This window comes from Neodiprion fabricii, chromosome 5 (genome assembly GCF_021155785.1).
Source record: "Neodiprion fabricii isolate iyNeoFabr1 chromosome 5, iyNeoFabr1.1, whole genome shotgun sequence".
In the NCBI taxonomy this organism is placed as follows: domain Eukaryota; kingdom Metazoa; phylum Arthropoda; class Insecta; order Hymenoptera; family Diprionidae; genus Neodiprion; species Neodiprion fabricii.
The window spans coordinates 8687809-8712581 of record NC_060243.1 but is presented as its reverse complement, the minus strand read 5'-3'; the positions used below and the strand labels follow the sequence as shown (position 1 = coordinate 8712581).

The window sequence follows — 24773 nt, the reverse complement described above, 5'->3', positions numbered from 1 at the left end:
CTCTTCTTCGTAATTAAAAATCTAGGTATTTTTCGCCGAATTTTACTCTCCTCTTCACCGATATTGAAGCATTTCTCGCTTGATTGAACCAAGTGTATAATAACGACAATGCCCACTATTTCAATTCTCTCTTTCCATCCCGTTTTTGAAAAATCTCTGACAAAGCTAGGTATTCACAATTCCATACAGCGTCATGAGTAACGTGCGTATGTGATAAGAGTCACAGGCGTACATCAGCGGAAAAAACGAACCCAACGAAGCTTGGTTCGGATGACAAGTGGGCAGGCAGGTAGGCAGGCAGGCAGGCATATAATTTTCTGGTTCGTATAATGAACGTGAAAAATGGACGCAATGTCTTTCGAGGACTTCGTAGCCGGGTCAAGGTACAATCCAGGCCATTGTCTCCCGTGCCTGAACCATTATAACCTACTCCAGGTTACTCACCACGTTTTTTACCTCTTGCCTCTTTATAGAGTCGCGTTTAATTCCCATCCGTTTACCCAGACACACAACAGGCGATAAATTTTATACGAGCGTTATAAAATCCCTGCTTGGCATTCAGACCGCGGAAATTTTCTCCGTTTCGAAACTTTTTTCGCGTGGTTTTTTGCACTCGGATTCAGAGATACTTTCGAAATTTTGTTAGCGATCACTTCGAAGGTTCGTTTCGTTTGGACGAACTGGACATACCCGGTCAAAGTATCTTCGAAATTTTCGAAATTGGCACCAACGGTACGTTTCAATTATTTGGTACTCGTACCTTTTTTTCGTATATCGAGAGATATCGATTCTTGTTTAATTGTTCGTCTCTCAGGGGTTTACCACACTTGAAATCTGGCCTTTACCACGCATGGAATCTTATGAAATTATTCGTGATATCTCAAGTCGTCTAAAGTCTTTGAAATCTGTAAAACACATGGCATCTATAAAACCTTTTGAATTACCTTAAAATCTTGTAAAATCATCAGAAATTTCTGAAATCTTCGAACTCGCGTGATATCCGTGAAATCTCACAAAATCTTTGAAAATTTTTTGAAATCTGATAAAAATCTTGTAAAACCTTGTAAAATCATCTAAAATCTTTGAATCCTTTTAACCCTTCAAATCACATATGAAATCTCTTCAGGTTTTTTGAAATCTTGCAAAAATATTATAAAATCTTCGAATATCTCTGAATTCTTATTTGAAATATTTTGGATTCTCTGAAATCGTTGAAAAATACTGTGACATCTTTTGAAATCGTACTTATTTCGAATTCACACCCAAACTGATGGGTAAGTGGCTAACCGTCCGTTTGTTTCTAGTTGAATTTCAAAATGGTTGGATGACGCGTGCGACATGCCGACCAATCCTTAGCATTGACATTTCGAGCTGCACTGCGTTGTAGTGAAATATATTAATATTACCGCAGTCAATTGCAATAATGCAGCAAAGGATCCCTTGACAGTCGGACAATAGGAAGCAATTTATATCCCAGAATATTTTTTCGTTCTTCATTATTACACCATTAATATAAACGACGCTGTGTGTAACTTTCGAACAAGCCTTGCATAATGCTTCTGAAGTGCGTATACATAAAATGAAAGAAACAGAATGAACTGATATTTTACACGCCTGGGTATTAAATCGAATGAATCATCCTGATTGAAATTTACAAAGCATAAAACAAATCTCGTGTTATTTGAATTTCGAAAGGGTCTAGAATAAACGGACGATAAAAACGAATTGTCTAAAATTTTTCGGCAGCAGATGTTCGTAACTCCTGGGTCTTGGTTCTAGAACATATTCTTTACCACGATTACGATCAAACGATCAAAATACTGAGATTAAGGCCCGATACATGAGATTTGTTTATTTAATTCTAACTTTTCCCATTCTAACTCTCAACATTAACGTTCGTCGATCCAAGGCCTGACAATTCATTACTATTAAAATTCATACACATATATATATACCGGAACAATCTCTTGAAACTTGAAAATCAACCGCGCATGCGCGAGTTTTATCGGCTGTTCACGCAGGCTGGCCAACCCGAGTTTCAGCTGTCAAACTGTTTCTGCCGGCGACGTAGTTGATACGAATTTTCGAGGTTAGAATATCAAATAATTGAGGTGGTGACTCGGAAAGGTTTGGGAAGCATTTGTTATCGGGTCGGAAAGTTGATTCTTCAAAGAACGGTCGGAATTTAATGCTTACGCTCTTTGAAAATTCAAACGTAGACATTTTGCGTAGGTTGGCCCGCCTGCATCGCCAACAAAAATATCGCCGCGTGAAGATTTCGCCGACCAATGAGACTGAATTATTTGGCGCACGCGCGGTTGATTTTAAAGTTTCAAGAGATTGTCCCGGTACGTACATGGCTTTGAAACGCGTAGTAAAAATGAATTTTATTCGTTTCGTTGTTCTCCCTCCGTTTTTCAATTTCCTTCCTCATTTTCGTTCGCACTGTAAATACGCTTGTAAAAATCGAAGCAAACGACAATTCCGAGCGTTGTGAATTAGCAGGCAAAGTGCGAATTAGTACTCAGTGCATAAAAATCAAGCCAAGCGAACAGCTGCGTTACGAGGAATATCAAGTAGGCAAAAACGTCGAGATATCTAAAAAACATGTTTTGAAGGGAATTTGAGTTCCGGTATCGGGTTCACGGCACAGTGACATAATTCACTCGAATTGCGCAAGCGTAGCGAGCTTCGACAGCGTATCAAGTGCCTTGTAAACTGCACGTGAAAGTGTAACGTGTGTAATATGCGGCGAGTTTACCTACATCCCTGCACTTTTTACCCTCGCATATGCCACACACACGTGTGTCTTATTCGTATTACGCGTATAACGGACCCGCGATGCCTATCGTACAGTATAAACATCGTGTAACGTTGTCATTTCACCGTCATCGACGGTTATAAATTATGCCTGTATGTCATACATACTCACGTAATGTTTGGAAAGAAAAAGTATAAACCCATCATTTTAGCTGTTGGATATTGGAAACGGAGACTTGACGTCGCGTTGTTGTTCCGTTAATTGGGATAGCAAAGTTCAGCAAATTGATGGTTATTGTTAAATTTGATTAAACCTTGGCGTAAAGATTTCGAACTTTTTTCTTTCTCTCTCACTCTCTCTTAATTAGCAATGAATTTTGAAACACATTTGTACAGATTTTCAGATACGAAATTTAAATCTACCCGGAAACTTTATAATCATCAAATTCACTCTCGGTACTTTTCTCTCTAATTGTAAAATCTACTGATATGAAAATTGAGATGCCGCGTCTCCGACGATCTTTAATTATTGTCGATCTGCTTTGTTTGTAAACCGAATTGTTGTAGCCAAAATTACATCTAAAGCGTATAATTGTTATTGTAAATTAGTCGTAAAAATTGAGATGACTTCAGGAACTCGCAACTTTGAAACAAATTGAAAGAATTTTCAAAACGCAAGTTATATTTTGCGATAATTGATTGAAAACTACGATCCGTGTTGGCTTCGCTCTATAGTCTACAAATTTGAATCTCATGTTGAAGATTATAAACTCGCAACGTTTGACTCGAACTGAATAATTACTAATAAATTGGAACAAAAATGCTGTGAACTAGATGCATAAAATGGTAGTTTTTCTATCTCGTAATTAAGTTTAGTTTTTATGCAATATTGCGACTCCAGCGAAGCAGCAGCTAATGCGAAAATAATTGTGTGTGCATGGTCCTTATTGTTGGTATATTATTGTTGCACAAACGACACTGACCTTATATCGTTGGTTGACATACTGCTGCTGCCTGTGCGCAGGTGTATAACAACAATTCCAAGTCTACAGCAATAGTATCGATAAATGTATTAATTGTAAATTTAACAACGAGCAATATTTTCAATCGAAATCACCATGAATCGACTGAAAAATTAGAAGAAAATCTTGTCGATGAAACAAATTTCCAAGTTACATATTAGCACACTTTTAATTTCCTGAAGTGTTGTAATACAACTTATCCTGTAAACGAATAATTTTGAAATGCGAATAAAGGGAAGGTTTCGAGGTTTTAATTTTTTAAACATCTTTGAAGGAATTACCAATCGCTATTTTTCTCAGGATAACTTGCTTTATCAAGAGGAGCAGTTCACCTTAATTAAAAATCTAATAATAAATTACAATTTAATATATTTAACATCGGTCTCGTTGATCGCAATTTTCTCGTTTCAAATTATTGACTCTTTCACAATATCGCATTATACATCAGTTATAAAACACATATGGTCGGAAAAGATTTGTTGACGGATTTTCATTATTCCCGTTTTAAAAGAATTAGCGACTCAAACCGATTTTAGTATTTTCGCTAAAAGATTAATGACTTTCTTTCAATACTCGGCAGAGGTTTCTATCAAATTAAAGTAATAACGAAACAAGCTGACTATGTTACATGGTTTTACTCGCTGGGATGAGCATTTATTTGTTTGTTCATATTTATTTTATGTTTTTCTTCCTGCCAGCGATAGCGGAGGTTATTTAATTATTATCACCAAATTATTCATTTTCTTAGTGGATTTAATCAGACATTTAGTACAAGATTCCAACGATACATTGAAGAAAAAAAACGACAGTTACAAGTATGGGAAATGCAAACGATATAATAATTTATAAAAATTTAAATCACGTTTCTCTTTGCTTTTACAAATTTGACCTAATAAATATTCAGACACCGAACTCATTTTCTTCTTCTACAACAATTAGACTGAAAGAATACCGCTAAAAATATCTGCATTCCTTCCTTCGTGTGTCTTTTTTTTTCTTATTATTATTATCATCAGTTACGAACTCATCTTTTGTCTTAAATATTAACGGCTTCGAAGTCGCGTTGAGGCTTGTTACTATGTACTTGTTATTCTAACAAGCAACAATATATTTCTGTCTACGCATAGAATTGTTTAAAAATGAGTTACAAAATGTCGAAATTGAATGATTGCGGATTTTGGTTTAATTACGTTTTTGGTGAAATTACATCGATTGCCACCTTTAAAAGCTCTTATAGCTTTATTAATCTTAGAATTCAATTTAAGGCACACGTTTTTTACGTCATTTGATCTTTTACATAAAGTGGTATTAGTCACGCGATATTCACCGCTGCCTGAGAACTCCGAGATGTTTAACGAGTAATTAATAATCAATCCATACGATGATACTTGAATACGTTAATCAAATCCTATAAAATTTTAATTATTTTAACATCCACCGGCATGTGGCATTCAGGTTTTTAGAGAGGTCGATCAATTTCTTGAAATCCTTGAATCAGGATGAAACGAAAAGGAATTATTCAAATGGTACACTGACAATGAGAGAAATTAAACTAACAGTGTTTATTATTGTACAATCCTTAAACTATTTTCATTATTTACCATAAACGAATAAGACATGGTTTTGGGTAAGAAATGAAAATCAGCTTCGCAGGTATAACAATAAAAATCTATTTTGTATCACCATTACTTACGTAATTGTTTCGTGATTGTTGTGATTATTTGATGTTGGTGCAATAATAAATTAATTCGATTTTACACTACGGTAATTCATTATATTCATAAGACTATTTTCAACGAATTTGCTGGAACACGTTTTTAACGTCATGTTAGCATCGTTAAACATTCGCTTTCGCAACATTGCACCGAATTTTCATTATAATCGACGAAATAATAACATCATTTAATTGACTTTCAAAGAAACGGAAAATCCAACGTGGCTTTCCTCATAAAAATTACAGTTATATTCATTTGATTCGTACTTGATCACTCAAAGATTTGACTCTTCGGCCAGAAGTGTAGAAACTTTTTTCTTACAAACTTTGTTTCTTCCAAACAATTATACTCCAGATCACAATGAATTTTTTGGTAAGTTGAAGAATCAGATGAACATTCAAGTTTGGAAAATTTATGGATATTTTATTTACAAAAAGAATGAGGTGCGATTAATTCGATCTATCAAAATAAGATTCACGGCAGATTTTTTTCTCAAAAAACAAAGAAACGAAAAGTTAAACCTAACCTAAAAAGAAACCTATCCTAACCTAACCTAACCCAATGTTATCTAACCTAACTCAACTTTATTAACTCAAGTTGCGTTTGTCCAGTTTTAATTTCTCAAGTCGAGTTTCTAACGACCGAATTATCTGTCATTTGCCAAAATTCACTACTTCGAAAACAACTGCCGGCGAGAGCTGTCAAAATTTTTGAGGTTACGTTCGTGACGATTGGTAGCCCTGGTAAACAACTGCTCTCTAATTCTAGCGCATGCGCATCAACCCGTTCGCTTTTTTCTACACTAAAGTGTACAATCTTGATTTTCCCTTTTTATTACGATTTTCCCGAGATACACTGCAAGTATTGAATAATTGTCCAGTATATGAAACAGGGTTAAATTTTTCAGACAAATCTAATGCCGCTGTTTATTTTGTACAATAATTCTCACATTACGCGAAAAGCGCAAATTTTGTGTAAGAAAAAAAAAAAAAAAAAAAAAATTAAAACACTTGATTTCTGAAACATGTCCAAAACATCTCAAAATCGTTCAAAGAGTGTTACTTTGTTCAAATAAAAGCGTTTTGAGTAAATATTTTCATTTCTAAAGTGAACGGGTCAAATTGTAGCAGACGACGGATCGTTTAGTCGGTAACAATTCACTCTGTAGGTACATCTTTAACTTTGTAATCTTGCCAAAAAATCGTTGTCGCATATGCATATGTATAATAACAATTTGTATGAAGCATACAACGACACGGTCTAAACAATTAAACACACATTCCTGTACATTTACGCGATGCGACGCAATTAAATTTGCGAGAAAGAGAGAGAGAGAGAGAGAGAGAGAGAGGGAGAGAGATGAATAGATAGATAGATAGAATATCATTTATTGTGCCGTGGGCTGCTGACAATGAGAGAGAGAGAGAGAGAGAGAGAGAGAGAGAGAGAGAGAGAGAAGTAGAAAAAGAGGGTTTCGTTCAACACTGCGGTAGGTGAAACGGCGGATCGTGTGACGATCTTCTCATACTACGATATTTTTGAACAGATCGTATAACTACACAGTGCTGATGAGCCGCTGCTGCTGTGACGTTTGTCTCCGCGTTAAATTCGTTCCAAACCAGCTTTTGTGTCAGCCGGTTATTTCCACCTAAGTTTCTTTACAGGTTCTACCTGCATGCCTATAAGTAGCAAACTGTTTATTATGTCGGAGGTTGCGATATCGTGGTGAAAAAATTGTTAAACATAACGATCGAGAAGGCAGTCAGCCGACAAAACGTTTCGGTCATATCGGCGAAGACTGAAATAAATCGTCAAATTTTCACATTTGGGATCATGAAAATATATGAAAGATTTCCGTGCTTTGTTCAATTGCTATTTATTATTATTAAATTAGTAACATAGACGCTGATAATATGTTTGACAGTTTAGTTTTTTCCGCAAGTTTTTAATCTTACAGTAAGGTTGGGGTAAAAATGACGTAGGATTAAGCATCGAAAATTATTGCTGAGAAATTATCAGCTTAATTTTTTTTTGACAAAAATTGTTTCCGGCTACCGAACACTTGAGAAAAAATTATTTAATATATATAATTAGAATTACTTTAGCAGATAGACACTGAAAATCGAACGAAGAGAACGAATCATGTAATCTTGAGCCGATCGCGGAATTTAGAAGTTATCAGATTTTCAATTCCTTCTGCAGTTTGCGTCTGAAAATTCATGGGAGTTATCGGATAATGACCGACTTTGAGCATCCGAAGATTTGTTTTCGTTTCCTTATCTCGAAACGATAACAACGGTGTGTAAATAATTTTCGGACTATTTCTTATCGCGAAGATGCATTGATATCGGTGTGTACGATATTGATTTTCGATCGGTTGTAGGAGGGGAAAAATAACAACAAACAATGAAAAAATATGTGCAATAAACAACGCGCATTAAAAATATCTCATTTGTATTGAAATTCATTTCTGGACCAATTAATCTGGCTTATATCGATTGTAACATAAAAACAATGAAATTAGGCTTTGACGTGTGTAATCGTATCGTACATTCTGTATCGATTACATTTGGTTAATTTTCTGAAATGTGAATAATGCATCTGAAGTAAAGATTAAACGTTAATTACTCAGGGATTATTGATGAATTCTAAAAATAAAGTGAAAGTCAGAGTGCGTAATCAATGTTTATCGAATCTGCGGTCGAACTGATAATAAGCACGGAAAATTAAACAATGCGATTTCACGCAAATGCATCCGAAGTAAAGATTAAACGTTAATTATTCAGGGGTAATTGATAAATTATAAAAATGATGTGAAACTCCGGATATTTTCACAAATTCACATTCATAGATCTTTTTCCGATTTCCTTAGTATAAATTTAATAAAAATTGTAACCTCCAGCGTCTTTTAAGCAACATGGCTGTATATTATTCTTAAATAATAATCGAAAAGGTCGCTACTGTTAGACGGTTGAACATCCATTTTTTCTCATTCATTTTATTGCGAGATAGTCGTACATTCGATATTTACCAAATTGTTTCATATTTTGAAAGCTCTAAAAATATTTGATTCAAAATACAAGAAATATAAAATGCCCGAATCGTAAACAAAATGTTGGATACCGGTGTTACAGTTTAGATCGCTTCAAAATTAAATTATTATTCTTCTCATTCAAGCGATTTCTCTCCAATGATGGCATAATGTAGTTAGATGAATACATTTTGTCCAAAGTCATTGAAACAGATTTCCTTTTTTCAGTAGTCGGTTCAATATTTGTTAATCATGATCAATACCGGTTTAATGTTTTAAAATGAAATATTCAACTATACCGGCATGATAAAAAAAAGTGTCTTGGTGTGTTCGTAAATAATAATATCTTGAATAAAATTCGAATACCTCGTGAAGTCTGAAATAAAAGCAATCCACTAAATTTCAACAACTTTGAACCGGTTCCAAACATTTATTTATGTTTCTGGTATCTCTTATTTCTGTAATTTCGAAGAGACCTCCGCAGGTTACTATTAGGATAATTATTTATTTATATATTTATAATGATGAACGGGCGAAACTGTCTATTTACAAAGAAACTGTACACAAAATATAAAAGACATTATCTCGGCTGATGAACTTAAAAATAAAAAAACGAAGATTAATGATAAAAAGTTGCAGTCGATAAATTTAATAGACGTTTAAACGTCGCAAGGTTTGTACAGCTTTGTAAATTGAATCGTCAGTATTATTCCAGAGCCTACTTAGCCAGTTAATTGTTGCGTAATAAGTAACATTATTTGTAGAAAAGTTACGAATTGAAATTCTCGAATTTCTTAAATTGTAGGACAGTAATCTATGTTGAAACAAGTTTTAGAGTCTATAAAACCTGTCTTACAAAGGGAATTGTGATCACAAAACTGGTAAATGATTGAGGAATAAAAGTACAGTAAATAGAAAAACTCAGTAAAACAGATATCGTTAAAAAAAACTGTTTGAATATTGTTAGAATTACGAGGTACGCGTAACAATTTTGCGCTATTGTCGATCCTTTTTTGATAACTGCGACGCAAAATCAGTTTGTTCGGTTTACTCTACTTTTTTAATAAAACAAGGCGTTAACGTCAATTTATTGTTGCACGAGCATTAAATTTTCGCAACAGTTACGCGAAAATCTAGTCGCAGTGATCGTAATGAGGAAGAATAGCAACGGATACTAGAATTTCTGGTAACGGCTAGAAAACTAATTTTCATTTTGTACCTAGAACTATATTTTTCGATTGTGGTAAAAAATGAAAATAGTTAAGGACTGAGCGGTAACCGGCAATAAAAATTTCTCTCTGTGCAGGAAAAATAACTTAAAATAGGTAAAGTCAAACAAATTAAAGCAGATTACAGTGGGGAGTGTAATGCTAGGTTTAGGTTTTAGCAGGGGATGAGATAAAATACAATTTAAGTTAGAGATAACGGATAGAGTAAGATTAAAAGAAATATGAAAAATTAAACCGAGAACTGGCCACCAATGCAATACTGACGAGGAACTCTGGGATAAAGTTACTCGATGAAGTTATAAATTCAACGGTTGAAAATCTGATTTGAAATCAAAGGCACTTGAGCGACAAAAACATGATTTGGAACAGTGAGAAATCGATTGAGGTAAATGAAATTGTTGGAAATTTTTACCGATCACTCGAAATTACGTTTCACAAAAATCGCACTGCAAACATTGGAAATCGTTGAAATCGTTGCAAGTCTCACGGTAATCGCCAAATGATATTTATTAATTAACGTTCCGTTATGATTTCTGTTTCGTTATGTGTCCTTTCGTTAATTTCCACCTTACCAAGTGATTTCCATCGATGTCCAATGATTTTACAGCGTTTTCGGTGATTTCGGTGAAAATAACTGAAAATCACGATAAAAGCTTGGAGATTGTTGGAAGTTGGAGACACATTACATAAATAAATGTGAAAAAATCTGAGCAGATAATTTGATATCCAAGAAAACGGCCCCACGGATCAAGTTAATTCATAAAACTTATTCACGTGGTTTATTAAAGTCAGGAGCGAATGGAGTTATAAATTCAAGTGAAAAAGCTTAATTGTGGCGATCGTAATTTTCATTGGTGAAAATTTCTGATTGTCCTCCAGTACGTCAGAAGCAAAGCTGCAGGGAAAAGTATATTTTTCGATTGTGGTAAAGAATGAAAACAGTCGAGGACTGAGCGGTAACCGGAACTAAAAATTTCTCTCACAATCAGTACATGATCGCGGAATTGAAGAAAGCGATCGAAGAGAGGGACGGGAAAAGCAAACGTTGAGAGAAGGCAGGTAGCCTGCAGCCGGGACATTCTAATCTCGAACTAATATTGCCCCCTTCCAACTTTCCGGTCGTCGTCGTCGTCGTTCTCGGTCTGCCCCCACCTCGTCCCAAACGACTCGTCGGTTTAGTGCAGGCCGCGACGCCATGCCGGATTCCTGCGATCCTCCGGCTGCTTTTCGTCGTTTCCTCCGTGTATATTCTTAGGCATTTTATTGTCGATATTCGTCGCAAACACCGGCGATTTTCCCATTGGACGCCGGCGTCGCGACGCCGATAAGTGATCTCGAGATCGGCTGCCGGACGCGGAATTACGACGCTCCGAAATCCAGGTGCGTTTACACGGTGAAGTGCAGTGCCATTTGTGACATTCGGTTATCGTTCACCCTGATGTTTTTGCTCCGAAACACTGCGGATTATCGTCGCTCCGTCCGACGATCGGTGTTTTTCTTCGCCGATCGCGTGACACCGATTTCCTCACCGATCGTTCGTTTTCCAATCGTAGAATATCGGCCGCACGCCTGTGAATTTAAATTCATTCAATCGGAGTAAAGGAAACGAAATTGCTTCCGGGAAACACAATCAATCGTTTTTCGGTTGACCCGCTGAAACACTTCGAGATTGACGCAACACTTCGTTAACATTTTAGAAGATCGGGTAAAATAGCGAGCAACTGATCTAACCTGCATCTCGTCAATCGATTGTATGAATATAAAATCATCGTACCGGTTCTCGGTTGACTTGCGTTCTTTTTTTTAAACACAAGCGAGGCGAGTGTCCCAGTTATTGACCTTGAACTCAATGATTAACATTTTTGGCTGCATATGTTTGTACAAAATTGAATTTTTTCCAGTTACTGTAACAAATGAAATTTTTCTCAGTGTGGCAATTGGTCTCAGTCATCGATAAATTCACAATACGTGCCGTCAATTTATAATTTTTTAAAACAAATGATCGATAATTGGATAGAAACGTGGCGAGAACTTTTACACTTACCACGATTCTCTTTCCGCAAAATTTGTCGTAAAGTTCTTACTGTAAAGTAAAAGCCGAGCGTAGGTACAACAACTGCGCACTTGAGTTACAGTTTACCAACTCTGCTCGTTACACATGCGCATATTATATACGACTTGTTATGGATACTCACCTGTTGTCCGCTAACGGGTATAATATGTACGAATCGTACAGCTCTCAGCTGTTCAATCGGTATTCCGTTTACAAACACGCTGGGCCTATAATTATATCGTTAATGCACGCGTAAACATGCGCCAAGTACGACACATCCATATCACATACGTTAAATGCTTTTATTACGTACGAGACGCGAAGACTGGATGATAATTTGTGTCTTACGTCTCGTATACGCGACTCCCTTCCAATTAGTCGATTAATTAATTGAGCGAATTGATCGCCGCTGGGATCGATTCGTCGAGCGATTCTACCGATCAAACGCGTTATTGATATCGCTTCCGCAGTCCGGGGTCGTCATGGTGCTCTGTCAGTAATCGTCTCTCGCGAGGTGGGAACCTTAAATGATCGTGAACAAGTGGGAGGAAAGTTGGCAAGAAGGATTGTTCGAGTGATAGTGATTGTAAAAATACTGTATAAATAACAGTCTTGGAGAAGAGGAAGTCCGAGTATAAAGTTAAAATGCAGACCACCGTTCCTCCTCGCGGTCTCAAACCTTTTCGACGCAGCGTCACTGCTCCTCATGTCGGACATTCGACCAACGACTACAGGAACAAATTGGTAAGACATTTTTTAACGCAAACAAAACAATTTTAAAGTCAAATATGGATGGACGACGGTCGTGAATCACGGCGATTGAGAATTTCAAATTCGAAATTCAATGGTGCTTTGGAGTTTCGACTATGTGAGAGTACCGCGGTTGGTACTTGTCGGCAATTGAAGTTACAGTAACGTTAGCCTAGCTAAATTTCGCAAAAACTCTTAGAATTATGATTTTATGGTGGTTTGGCTGAATTTCAAACAATTTTAAAAGTGGCGAATAAGTAATTATTCCTGTTCAACCTTATCGGACTGTCGCACATGAAGAGTGAATGGGAGAAAGTTTTTATTCGATATCTTTTTTTTTCGAAGATCGTCAATTGTTTGGATAAGGGTACAGAAAAATTAATATGCGTGACTTTTGCCGATGAGACCGAGTTGAAAAGAGGTTTTTAGAATTTCAACGGGGAATAAAAGTCGATTTTATCTTGTTTCGTTATTTTTCATTCAAGCAACATCGTTATACATTATAGTCTGAAGTCTCCGATGTATATTTGACAGAATTTTTCTCTCCCCCTTTTCTTTCAACTCGTCAATCATCTCCGTCCTGTCCAGTCGTTACAAAAATAGCGAGAGGAAAAATGTGAAACGTTGTGTTATTGGACGAATGCAATGTTGAAATCTCAGTTAGTCTAGCAAACCTACAGAAACGACAGTCAATTAAACACGATGGATGGATGGACGGACGTATTGCATAATATATACAGTTATTCTCTCTCGAGTCATCGAAGATTAGATACCGTGAAGAGGAAATTGCAACATTTCGTAAGCATTGCCCCGATTTTTCTCTTCCTTTTTTCCTTTCGTATTAGCAATTTATCCACCTTTGTGCTACCCGTGCAGGAAAAACGATCGTTACCCCCGTTAGAGGTAAGCGATACACGGTGGTATAATAATTTCTAGTAAGAACTCAAACTTTGAGGGGGGACGTTGACTTACATGTCTCCAAATATCTAAGTTCGCATATCGCAAATGTGAAAGATGGCTTAACAGCGCTGTTCTGTATGCAATTCTGAACAAAAACACTCCAACACGTTTTCACTTGACACAGAAACAAAAAAATTGCATGAATTCTACGAATTTACTATCACGATTTCGTAGAAAATATGACGTTTCTTTATTTCTTTATTTTTTATGTTCGCGATACGTGGTCTTGGATATTTGATCGGACTGAAGTTGGTGACGTTAACGTAACGAAACCTCAGGTTAAAAAATTAAATCGATTTCAAAATTTTTACCGAACAAACAAGCAAATAATATTGCACAGTGATCCAGTTCTCAGCTATGTTTAAAGTTTCAAGTCTCTAAGCTCATCGGGAAGATAGTTTGAAAGCAATTGCAAGATTTCTACCAAATAGACAAGCAAACGGATATCAGACAAGATAGCGAGCTAATAAAAATGTGGGAAAATCATAATTATTGCGCAATTTAAAAAGACTCATGGAGTTGACATTTCAAAATTAACGTATATTTTTTTTATAATGGCTTACTAAATCTCAAAAATTTTCAAGCATGCACCGAGAGAAATTTTTAGTTCCGGTTATCGCTCAGTCCTTAACCATTTCCATTTTTCACCACAATCGAAAAATATAGTTTTAGGTACGAAATGAAAATTAGTTTTCCAGCTGTTACCGGAAAGTCTAGTATCCGTTACTATTCTTTCTCATTACGATCACTGTTGCTATATTTTCTTGCAACTTTTGCAAAAATTTAACGCTCGCGCAACGATAAATTGACGTTAAAGCCTTGTTTAACTAAAAAAGTATAGTAAAGCTCGAAAACTAATTTTGCGTTGCAATAACCAAAAAAGGATCGACTCGTTTTTCTTAATTCCAACAATATTCAAACAGGAATTTTTCTAGTTACTATACAAATGAAATTTTTCTCCATGTGCGAAGTAGCAATTTTTCTCAAACATGAATTGTTACAGTAACGTTACTAACTCCATCCTCGTGATATTTGAACACACGTAGATACGTCAACGTCGTAATCTACGAGGCCACCGCTTCAAGAAACCATAATTTCATAAAAAAGTATATAACTTTCTGTCGAAAATTTTGAGTCACTTTCCGTTCCTCTTTCGCTATCAAAGCTTGGCACATTCATCGTAATTCATTATCGTTGATTTTCTCCGTTACCTAAAAAAAAAAAAAAAAAAAAAGAGCGAGACACAAGATCGTATCACGAAATACGTCAAAAGTTTGAGAAGCTGTTCTGAAATTTGACGCGCATCGAGTGTGCTCTCTTCTTTACTACGCTTCTTCTTTTTCACACACGTTATATACATTATACGTGTGTGTGCTTACAAAGCGTCGACGGACGAATCCGTTGGGTTGCAGATTTCTTTCTCATCTTTCTCATCGCCGTGAGTTAGGTCAGGTGGTGAACTGCAACGGCGGAGATTTAAACGGCTTTTAAAAAGGTTCGGGCTGCATTCTTAACGGTCGCGGGTCGTTGTGCTTTCAGGAGTTATTTTTAACCTCACCTTCTCGCTGTGTGCCACACCTACGTACACGCCTCTTGCAAACGCACATTTATACGTAGACTCACACATAACCTCGGCTTTCCTTCGGGACAAGCTCACCTTGTCTTACCTGCACGCTTTTCTCGCATTGCCGACGGAGCGGCAGTTTTGTTTTTTTTTTTTTTTTTTTTTTTTTTGGGTCGTATTTACACAAAGAAGCGTTGCTTCCGAATCCAAGAAAAGCGGAGAAAATTTCGGGGAGAAAATAAAAACGGAAATTCAAGTAGCGGCCGAGCAACAAACGTTTCTTTATCTAGTTTTTCTAGTCACATCGCTAATTTGAGGTTAGCTACGTCATAAAAATGCTGTACGGTCAGAATTTATCGACCGAGTAAAGTGTCACTAATTTTTAATATTGTCGAAAGTCTGCAATATCACTGAAATGTCCCATGTAGGTAAGGGAATTTTATATGGCGATACGAAACAAGAATTTACTAAGATGAAATATTTGTTTTACGCCACAATAATGACAGAAAATTTATTATTGTAATTGAGTAACCGTTGTTTTATATGGCTTGAAAGAAAAAAGCTCCCGGATGCTTACATTATAAATTTTCATAACAGTAATATGTAGGCTTTGATAGTCGTTAAAAGAGGTGACATGTTTACTCGGTCGGTAAAGGCGGTAACGTAACGATTCTTAGGGAATAATCAGTACCTCGAACTTTAAAACGACTTTGAAAGTGTCGAGTTTTCAAAATATTTTAGAAGTGTTCCGCTTCTTTATACGGTTTTTAGAATCTCAGGGGCTTCTATAAAAGTTACGAAATAACGATTCTTGCCTAAAAACGCATCGTTACGAGTTTGGACTTCGTTTTTAAGCTGCACCCGAACTCGATTTTCCACTATTTCTGAATCAGCTTCTCGAGTATAACATCGCTGACTCGATGTTGAAGTTTGAAATTATTTAAACAAACCAAATCCCGTTTCACGCGGTAATAAAGAAGAAAAATTCGAATTGAAATAATATCTTTGACAAATTACCGTGAATGTATAATACAAACGACGGGATTTAGAAAACTAGTGAGAAACTATCGACGATACTTCTATAAGTGATGCAAAAACGCGCTTGCCTACGTTGTATTATACATATGACGCCAAAAAAAAACTCTTGTTACAATCAATATCTGTCTCGTAGAGTTGTTAGAATCGTCGATCAGGGAAAATCGCTTCGTTGCGGCACTCGATAATTTCCAGGAAATTTCAACATCTTTATCAACTTTACTGCAAGCTATAATCCATACCTCTCAACAGGTTTGTATAACCAAACCTACATACCTGTATACCTGCCTTACGAGTGCGGCAAGCGATAAACCACACGCGTAAACACCGCGTCAGTTATGTTTTACGTATTATATACTTGGGCACAAATACTTACCTGGGATTATTTGTTCCGTCCACTTGCGGTACGCGCGTTTATACCTAAATACAGATGGCAAGAATTTTCTTTTTTTTTTTTATCTTCTCACTGTTTAAAACAAATTTGACTTCTCTGAAGAGCATGACAAAAAAAATCCCAACTTGTATTACTTTCATCGGAATGAAAATAAATTGGGGATTATTGCATAAACTGTTAATTTTTTTCACAAATTTCTTTTCATTCAAATTTAACGTTACAGTTTACTGATAGAATAATTTTGTTATAATGTAGTCATAAAATAATCATTTGGCAACATTTTTTTCCACATGTGACAAATAATCGCCGAATAAATTGATAAGTTTCGATTTTGTTTGTACGATTTCCATTCGCTTAGGACAGACACTCTGTTTCTGAGTGAAAAATTTCTCGTTTTCAAACACGCGTAATTTCCTTTGCAAGAGTGAACCGTGCTTATTATGTTTAAATGATCACTATCAATTTTTAATTAATATGGTCGGTTACTATTACCCAATAAAATAAAATTGCCTAGTAACATTTCGTAAGTTTAACAGAAATACGTCTACAGAGATATAACGTACTTCGATCGCACATAATATGCATATGCAACATAGCTATGTGTATACAATATACATAATACATCTTGACCGTCCTTTTTTTTTACCGAATCTAACGTTAGCTGAACCGTTCCATACATTTTTATAACCGTTTGATTGATCAAATAGATGATTGGCGTTTGCCAACTGTTCGCCAGTGCCTCTCGCCTGTCTCTGAATCCAATTTATTCTACAGAGGTATAGTGTACATTAAGGTGGTCCTTATTCAGGGTGTTGAAGAATTTTTGCCAGACCATCCCCCACATCAATTTCAAATAATTCGAAAACAATCGTCTAATTTTTTCAGATTTTTACATCGAATCTAAGATAGTCTCCGCATTGTGATCGAAGTTTTTATTATGGAAGTGACATGAGAAAAACTTTTTTTCTCAGTATATATTTTATTGCAAGAGTAATAATGTTCCGAATAATCTGTAACCGCGAGGTTTTGGTGAGAATTAGTGCTACTATCTGGGAAAAAATACACATCGTCGTACCAGGCAATCTAGACGGATTGCACAACCTCGAAACCTGACTTTTTTTTATTTATTTAGAGGAAGTGCAATTCGTCTAGATTGCCTCGTACGATGATGTGTATTTTTTTTCATATAGTATCACTAATGCCGACTAAAACCTCGCAGTTACAGATTTTTTGGAACATTGTTACTTTCGCGATAAAATATATAGTGCGAAAACAAGTTTTTCTCGTGTCACTTCCATAAGAAACTTCGATCACAATGCGGGCTGTCTCAGACTTGCTGTAAGAATCTGAAAAAATTTGGTGACTCTTTTCAAATGATTTGAAATTGATTTCAGTGATGGGGCGGTAAAAATTCGTCAACACCCTAAACAAGGACCACCCTAGTGTACATACATCAGGGTGGTTAAAAAAAAAGAGTATATTTTATTCAAAGTTACATTTTCAGTAGTTGCAGGACGAAAAAATAGGGTGCCTGTTAAAATTTGAGCCGTGAACGTTAATATTTACTGATCCCTAAATGCCATTTTTCGTTTTCGATATGATTAACACGAGAAAATAATTTTACTTTCATTCCGAATTTTGTGGCTCAGTAATGAGGCAATGTAGATGAATGTTCGACACACGTTTTTGTAAAAAATTGAATGCTCTACAAAAAAGTTCTCTTATAATTTCATGATAACTCGACTCTTTCAAAAGTTATTCAAGGCTAAAGTTGAAATCATGTGAAAATTCACTTTTTTCGAGATCAACAGCGAAAATACTAAACTTGTTACAGAATAACGTGATTTTTCTTTGCAAAGCATTGCAACTGCTAATAAAATCATTGAATGTCATTGAATTAATTTTCAACTTGAGCAAATATTTAAATTTTGTATCGCTAAGGAAAACTAATGCGTGACACGCTCCTTTTTTCTTTTCTATTCAGTATAATCGACTCTTTTATTAATATCGATACTAAAATGAATCGTCCGTGCCTAATCATAAGGTACAGACTTATGTTAAAATGCTAAATTTGTATTCAGAACGAATCTAAACTTTGAAATATAGAAAATCCTGGGTCAACTTGCTTTCTCGCAATTGTTAAACAATGCGTGGGTGGAAATTAATTATTGCTTTTGCATTGCTCGCGGTGATTGATGGGCTGGATTTGACGATAATAAAGTATCGCCGCTGCAGTCAGCCATTCAACGACGCGTAGAAATATATGCATAGACAAATTATAGGCCTTGTTTTCATTGCCTCTCCGTAAACAAATCACATTCTCATTATTATACACCCACAATGTATTTAAGGATCATATCGTCCAGCGAGAAGTATTACGTAAAATGAAACAATGAATGCAATGATTTACTTTTATGTTGTTATTGTTCTTCTTCCTCGTTGCAGATCGATTTTCAAGGCGAGAAATTCTTACGCGTAAATTTATCGCAGTTTCAATTTTTCAGAGATAAATGAGATTGATAAAAATTGACTTAATGTAACCAAGAAGCGGTTGTAATCAAGATAAAAGGCAGAAAGCCTCTACGTTCAATTTTAATCCGTAGAGAATACAGATTTGTTGGATCGAAGACTAACTGTAAAAGTATAAAAAATCAGTTGTTTTGAGATATTGCAAATGGCAGCCAGATTAACGCGGTTTAACCCTTTCAAAATCATCTAATTTTCATAGTTTGTTCGATCTTAAATCCGCCACGATGGATCCGCCATCTTGGATTTAGAAACGATCTAATTCTTGCTTCAGAATCGTGCTCAGCGACTCCGAAAACTTCCGAGTAACAAAAATTCAGGCCAAAATATTGAGTTGAAAAATGTTTTACCGAAAGGGTTGAACCCGATTATAATGCCAGAAAATATGACTTGCCTTGGAGTTGAGTATTTTTGTGTATAGGAATTTTCGACCCACAGGAACTGAAATCTGACGTAATTTTTGAGCTGCAAAACCGGCGTTTCGAGAAAACAGCAAAATTTGACGTTTTATACGTTTTGCCGATAAACTGCTGTCGGTAAATGAAAAATGACTTGACCATCGCGTAGAGCGGAACATTGTTGAAACGGAGTCGGATTAACAAATTAAAAGAAGAAAAAATTGTGTCACAAAAATCTCCCAAATGCCGTCGATAAGTATAATTTCTTTTTTCTCATTTTACTCATCTGACTCCGTTCCCGACATACGAGGCCATAATTCCATGTAGAATTTTCCGCTCTACAGGATGGTCAGGTCATATTTCATTCGATGAAGTTGAAGCCAGCAACTGAACAGGTTAAATGTTTTGGAAGTAGAAAAATGCAAAACAGTCGAGGACTGAGCGGTAACCGGAACTAAAAATTTCTTGAGATTTGAAAATGACTTGAGATTTCAGTTCCTGCGCGTCGAAAACCCCATCCAAACAAAAATGCAGCCGTATATCGATTAGTTTTAATTTGGACATATTTTTACCGGACTCTCAGAGCCGGCGGCGATATGGTAGCCAAGATCACAGTCCATATCGAGGTCACATCAATTGCTCCTCAATAAACCGAGAGGTTGTATTGGTACGAGTGTTGGTTATACCGCAGACCTCCCAGAGACAATGGCGAAGATAAGTTACGTTTCTCACTCCCGTATAATCTAGCTTGTATTATACGAGGCAGATGTCTCATTCGAACCTCGTCTCAGAGCTGTAACCCATTAAAATTGTGTCCAAAGGTATATCGCGAATATGTAACTAGGTACTCGTTAGGTTACTACGGCCATTATCTATATTTGGACGCCTTTGAGCATCGCTGCTTGCAAGAGATTGGCTTCAATCGTTTTTCGCTAGCAAATATAAAATTACAGTCATTTTGCTACAGTTTGAATTGAAAGCTTGAGGAATTTGTGGTCGAATAATCGACGCTTTTCATTGATCTTATTAGAGATATCAGATGGATTGACTATTTATGTAATTACTACATTTGTTAACTGCGATGATTACTGTAAATATATCGTAAACTTGGCTATTCTTTATTTAATATCGTTGCGATGTCGCTAAATGCATTGTAGACAATTCATTCGATTTTGTTCTATGCGATGGTTTGTTGTATTCGAAAAACTATCGTAACCAGTAAACGGTAATATTACAATAAATTTATTACCAATTGTAGAAAACTGTTTGCAGTTAAATAGTCTTCCGAATGAAATAAACAATCTTAAATTGAATCGAAGGAATCTATCAGATTTTCAACCATTTTTAAAACGATTCAAAACTAACCATCGATGTCTAAGCCTTTGATTATAATTCCAGTATTTCTTATTTTCGTACTTTTCAAGAGATCTTCGGATCTTACAAATATAACGATAATTTCATAAATCCAATGATACAGAAAAACGTATAACAAGTTTCCTTTCTCATCCAACCTTGATTAGACAATCTTGACTTGCCAAGTAAAAACGAATTCCGAATTCCTTTTTTATAATTTGATATCAGATCGCGAGAGCAAAATGAATTTTTTTAAATCATCCTTTCGTTTAAATGCACATCGCCGTGAGACGACTGTAAAGACGATTGAGGCATAAATTCTCTGTATTCGAACGTGCGAGCACGATCGTTAAAAATTTTTATCAACTTCCCATTTTCAACCTACTTTAACAGATAACTGGAAATAGCCGTAACTACGTGTATGTAAGATATCGAAATTATACGCAAGTCTATTTTTTGCCGATATGCAGTGTGTTACGCATTCGTTACATATTTTATTACGGAACGTACGTAATCGATTGGCACACATGTTCTGTTTACCGAATCGCAGTTGTATCGACTTGTTACGACCACCTACGGCTTATCTTTGTTTATAATTTTCATTATCTTTACACTTGCAAATTACTTGCATCTCTTGTCATTTGCAATTTATAACGATATTACGTTGCCCCGTTTAGTTGTATGTTTAACATGTATCATTTGCTACTTAATTTCATACACCAAGTCCGTCCATAATTGTGAATTGGCTTCCGCAACATCCGGATACTCGAAGAAATATCTCTTTCAAATTATTTCATTTCCTTTTTCTTGCGCCTTGATATTTATACATCGGACGAAATTAAAAATTTATACCTACGGAACACACGGTGTGGTGAAAAAAAAAATGTTGCAACAAATGGCTGCGTCAACTTTTCGATGATAAAACAGCAGAACAACGTGATGTTTTAATAATTTTTTTTTTAGAATCACGGGGACATTTATTTACAAATTAAATCCAACTTGACAAGCTCGAGTCGGACATTTCAAGCCTCTGTTCTTTCTTTATTCTTGCACGGTTTCGAGGCCTTCAACCTAACGATCAAGCTTATGCAGTAATAATAAACTGTGCATCCTACATTCCGCATCGTCCGGTTTGCCACTGATGATCGTTAACGACAGATGAGATTTCCGATAAGAAAATTCCTCGTCTCATCGTAACACTTGCGCATATACGTGGGTTTAATGGATTTTCACCTCACTCCAAGGTCGGACGATCGCGACGATGATTCGCTCCACTGATACGCAATTACAATTGTCGTATTTCACAGCCCGACAGTCGACAATGTTTCGACTCAATAATATTCGTTCGAGTTATAATAAAATACCCGTTATATCACAATGGAATTACGTGTTCACCTGGCGATATGTGTGAAAAAAATTCACCTACCGACCTTTTCGCAAGAAATGGGTAATTTGCCTCAATGCTGTGCCAGGAAATTCAACACGCCGTGAAGTTTAGTCAATTGTAATTCTACGACAATTATATTCCCAAGTCTATCCATGCTTCATTCATTTTTTATCTCCGTATCGAGAGAGCTTGGAATTTTTGACTCTCATCAAAGTCATCGATTTCCGTGATCTAAACTCAGGCGTTTTTCTTGTTGCGCTGTTTATTCTTCATCCTTGAATCACGCGACTTGAAATGACGAAAGAAATTGTAAATTTTGATACTTTCCCACATCGCTCGAAATTTTTTCAGCCTTATCAAATTGGGATTTATCCTTCACTTTCACACCTAATGTATCTTGTTCAAAACCACTCAAGTTCGCTTCTCCCTGGTAATTTTATCATTTCGGCATCGGTACTGATAAATTAATGCACCACGAAGATAGTCGTTAGTTATCGCGCAATAGGATTCGATTATTCTACACTCCTTGTCGCTGCAATTGACCCGAAAGTCAATTAGGTAAAACACTCGCCGCGTTACTGGGAATCGCAAAGTCGTAGTTGCCCCAGAAATTTGAATATTTACCGCAACGCGAGCTTTTCGCTGCAGCTTTGCTTCTGACGGATTGGAGGACAATCGGAAATTTTCATCAATGAAAAGTATGACCGCCATAATTAAGCTTTTTCACTTGAATTTATAACTCCATTCGCTCCTGACTTTAATAAACCACGTGAATAAGTTTTATGAATTAACTTGATCCGTGGGGCCGTTTTCTCGGATATCAAATTATCTGCTCAGATTTTTTCACATTGATTTATATAATGTATCTCCAACTTCCAACAATCTCCAAGCGTTTATCGTGATTTTCAGTTATTTTCACCGAAATCACCGAAAACGCTGTAAAATCATTGGACATCGATGGAAATCACTTGGTAAGGTGGAAATTAACGAAAGGACACATAACGAAACAGAAATCATAACGGAACGTTAACCAATGAATATCATTTGGCGATTACCGTGAGACTTGCAACGATTTCCACGACTTCCAATGTTTGCAGTGCGATTTTTGTGAAATGTAATTTCGAGTGATCGGTAAAAATTTCCAACAATTTCATTTGCCTCAATCGATTTCTCACTGTTCCAAATCATGTTTTTGTCGCTCAAGTGCCTTTGATTTCAAATCAGATTTTCAACCGTTGAATTTATAACTTCATCGAGTAACTTTATCCCAGAGTTCCTCGTCAGTATCGCATTGGTAGCCAGTTCTCGGTTTAATTTTTCAAATTTCATTTAATTTTACTCTATCCGTTACCTCTAACTTGAATTGTATTTTATCTCATCCCCTGCTAGAACCCAAACCTACCATTACACTCTCCACTGTAATCTGCTTTAATTTGTTTGACTTTACCTATTTTAAGTTATTTTTCTTGCACAGAGAGAAATTTTTATTGCCGGTTACCGCTCAGTCCTTAACTATTTTGATTTTTTACCACAATCGAAAAATACAGTTCTAGGTAGAAAATGAAAATTAGTGTTACCGGAAAGTTTAATATCCGCTGCTATTCTGTCTCATGACGATCAATGTTGCTATATTTTCTCGCAACTGTTGCGAAAATTTAATGCTTGTGCAACAATAAATTGATGCTAAAGCCTTGTTTAACTAAAAAAGTAGAGTGAACCTCAGAAATTGATTTTGCGTTGCAATAACCAAAAAAGAATCGACGATAGCGCAAAATGGTTAGGCGTACCTCGTTTTTCCCAATTCCAACAATATTCAAACAGTTTTTTCTAACGATACCTGTTTTACTAAATTTTTCTAGTTACTGTAACAAACGAAGTTTTTCTCGGTGTGTCTGTTTACTTCCATTTTCTATTTCTTCAATATTCTGTATTAATTCTTAGTCATTTTGTGCCTGTCCAACATCGCTACGGACATAGCGAACCTCTATCTATCCATCCATCCATCCATCAGCCGGTCAGTCAGACATGATGCTGGGTTATCGTCTTGGCCTCGGTTGAACCGTGTAACAAACGTTAAGCGATATCCTCCTTTGTCTCGCGCACTATTCGCGGCTCGTGCAGGTTTACACACTCGTCGTCTTCTCCACCCCCTCGAATGGATGCACGGATGCATGGATGCAGCGACTCGGAATACAAGAACACATGTGAAGAGGTGTCGAATGGTGTGGTTGTACAGTGTCACCGTCCTTCCGTTGCAGCTGAGGCTTCTCGGCTCGTATCGTGTTCATAATGCACCTTTACCTTCACTGCTGGACGTACACACTGCACGTGCAGTCGTATAATCGGACTCTGCAACTCTTCGGCTGATAAGAGACGCGAGCCGGTAGAAACTCAGGATGAAGGCGAAACGGCGGTAGAATTGTAACCATGATAGCAAGCGGACGGACGTTGTACTCGTGGTGTCGGAAATCTCGCCATTGTTGCACCCCCGACACGCATGGAATCGCATTTCCAAACAAAGCGGTGCCTCCTTATGCTGATTGTGCAACAACAGCTTCGAGAGCATCCAAGTAAGATCACAGTCACAACAATGCTC

At 36.4% G+C, this 24773-nt stretch overlaps 2 protein-coding genes across 6 annotated transcripts in view; both read left to right on the top strand.

Moving 5' to 3' along the window:
- Positions 1–24773, top strand: part of LOC124183794 (NAD(+) hydrolase sarm1) — a 183075-nt gene that overhangs the window by 31447 nt on the left and 126855 nt on the right. Inside the window, exons 1-2 of one of the 5 annotated variants that reach the window (XM_046572796.1) lie at positions 10936–11137; positions 12281–12554. The exons of 2 other annotated variants lie outside the window; for them this stretch is intronic. In XM_046572796.1, the coding sequence (XP_046428752.1) occupies positions 12456–12554 (99 nt within the window). In that variant the 5' untranslated portion in view covers positions 10936–11137; positions 12281–12455. Of the gene's footprint in view, positions 1–10935; positions 11138–11321; positions 11509–12280; positions 12555–24773 lie in introns of those variants that run through there. 2 more of the 5 variants (XM_046572795.1, XM_046572793.1) reach the window with 2 other exon arrangements.
- LOC124183800 overlaps positions 1–24773 on the top strand; it is a 94085-nt gene that overhangs the window by 26167 nt on the left and 43145 nt on the right. The gene's annotated exons all lie outside the window — the stretch shown is intronic.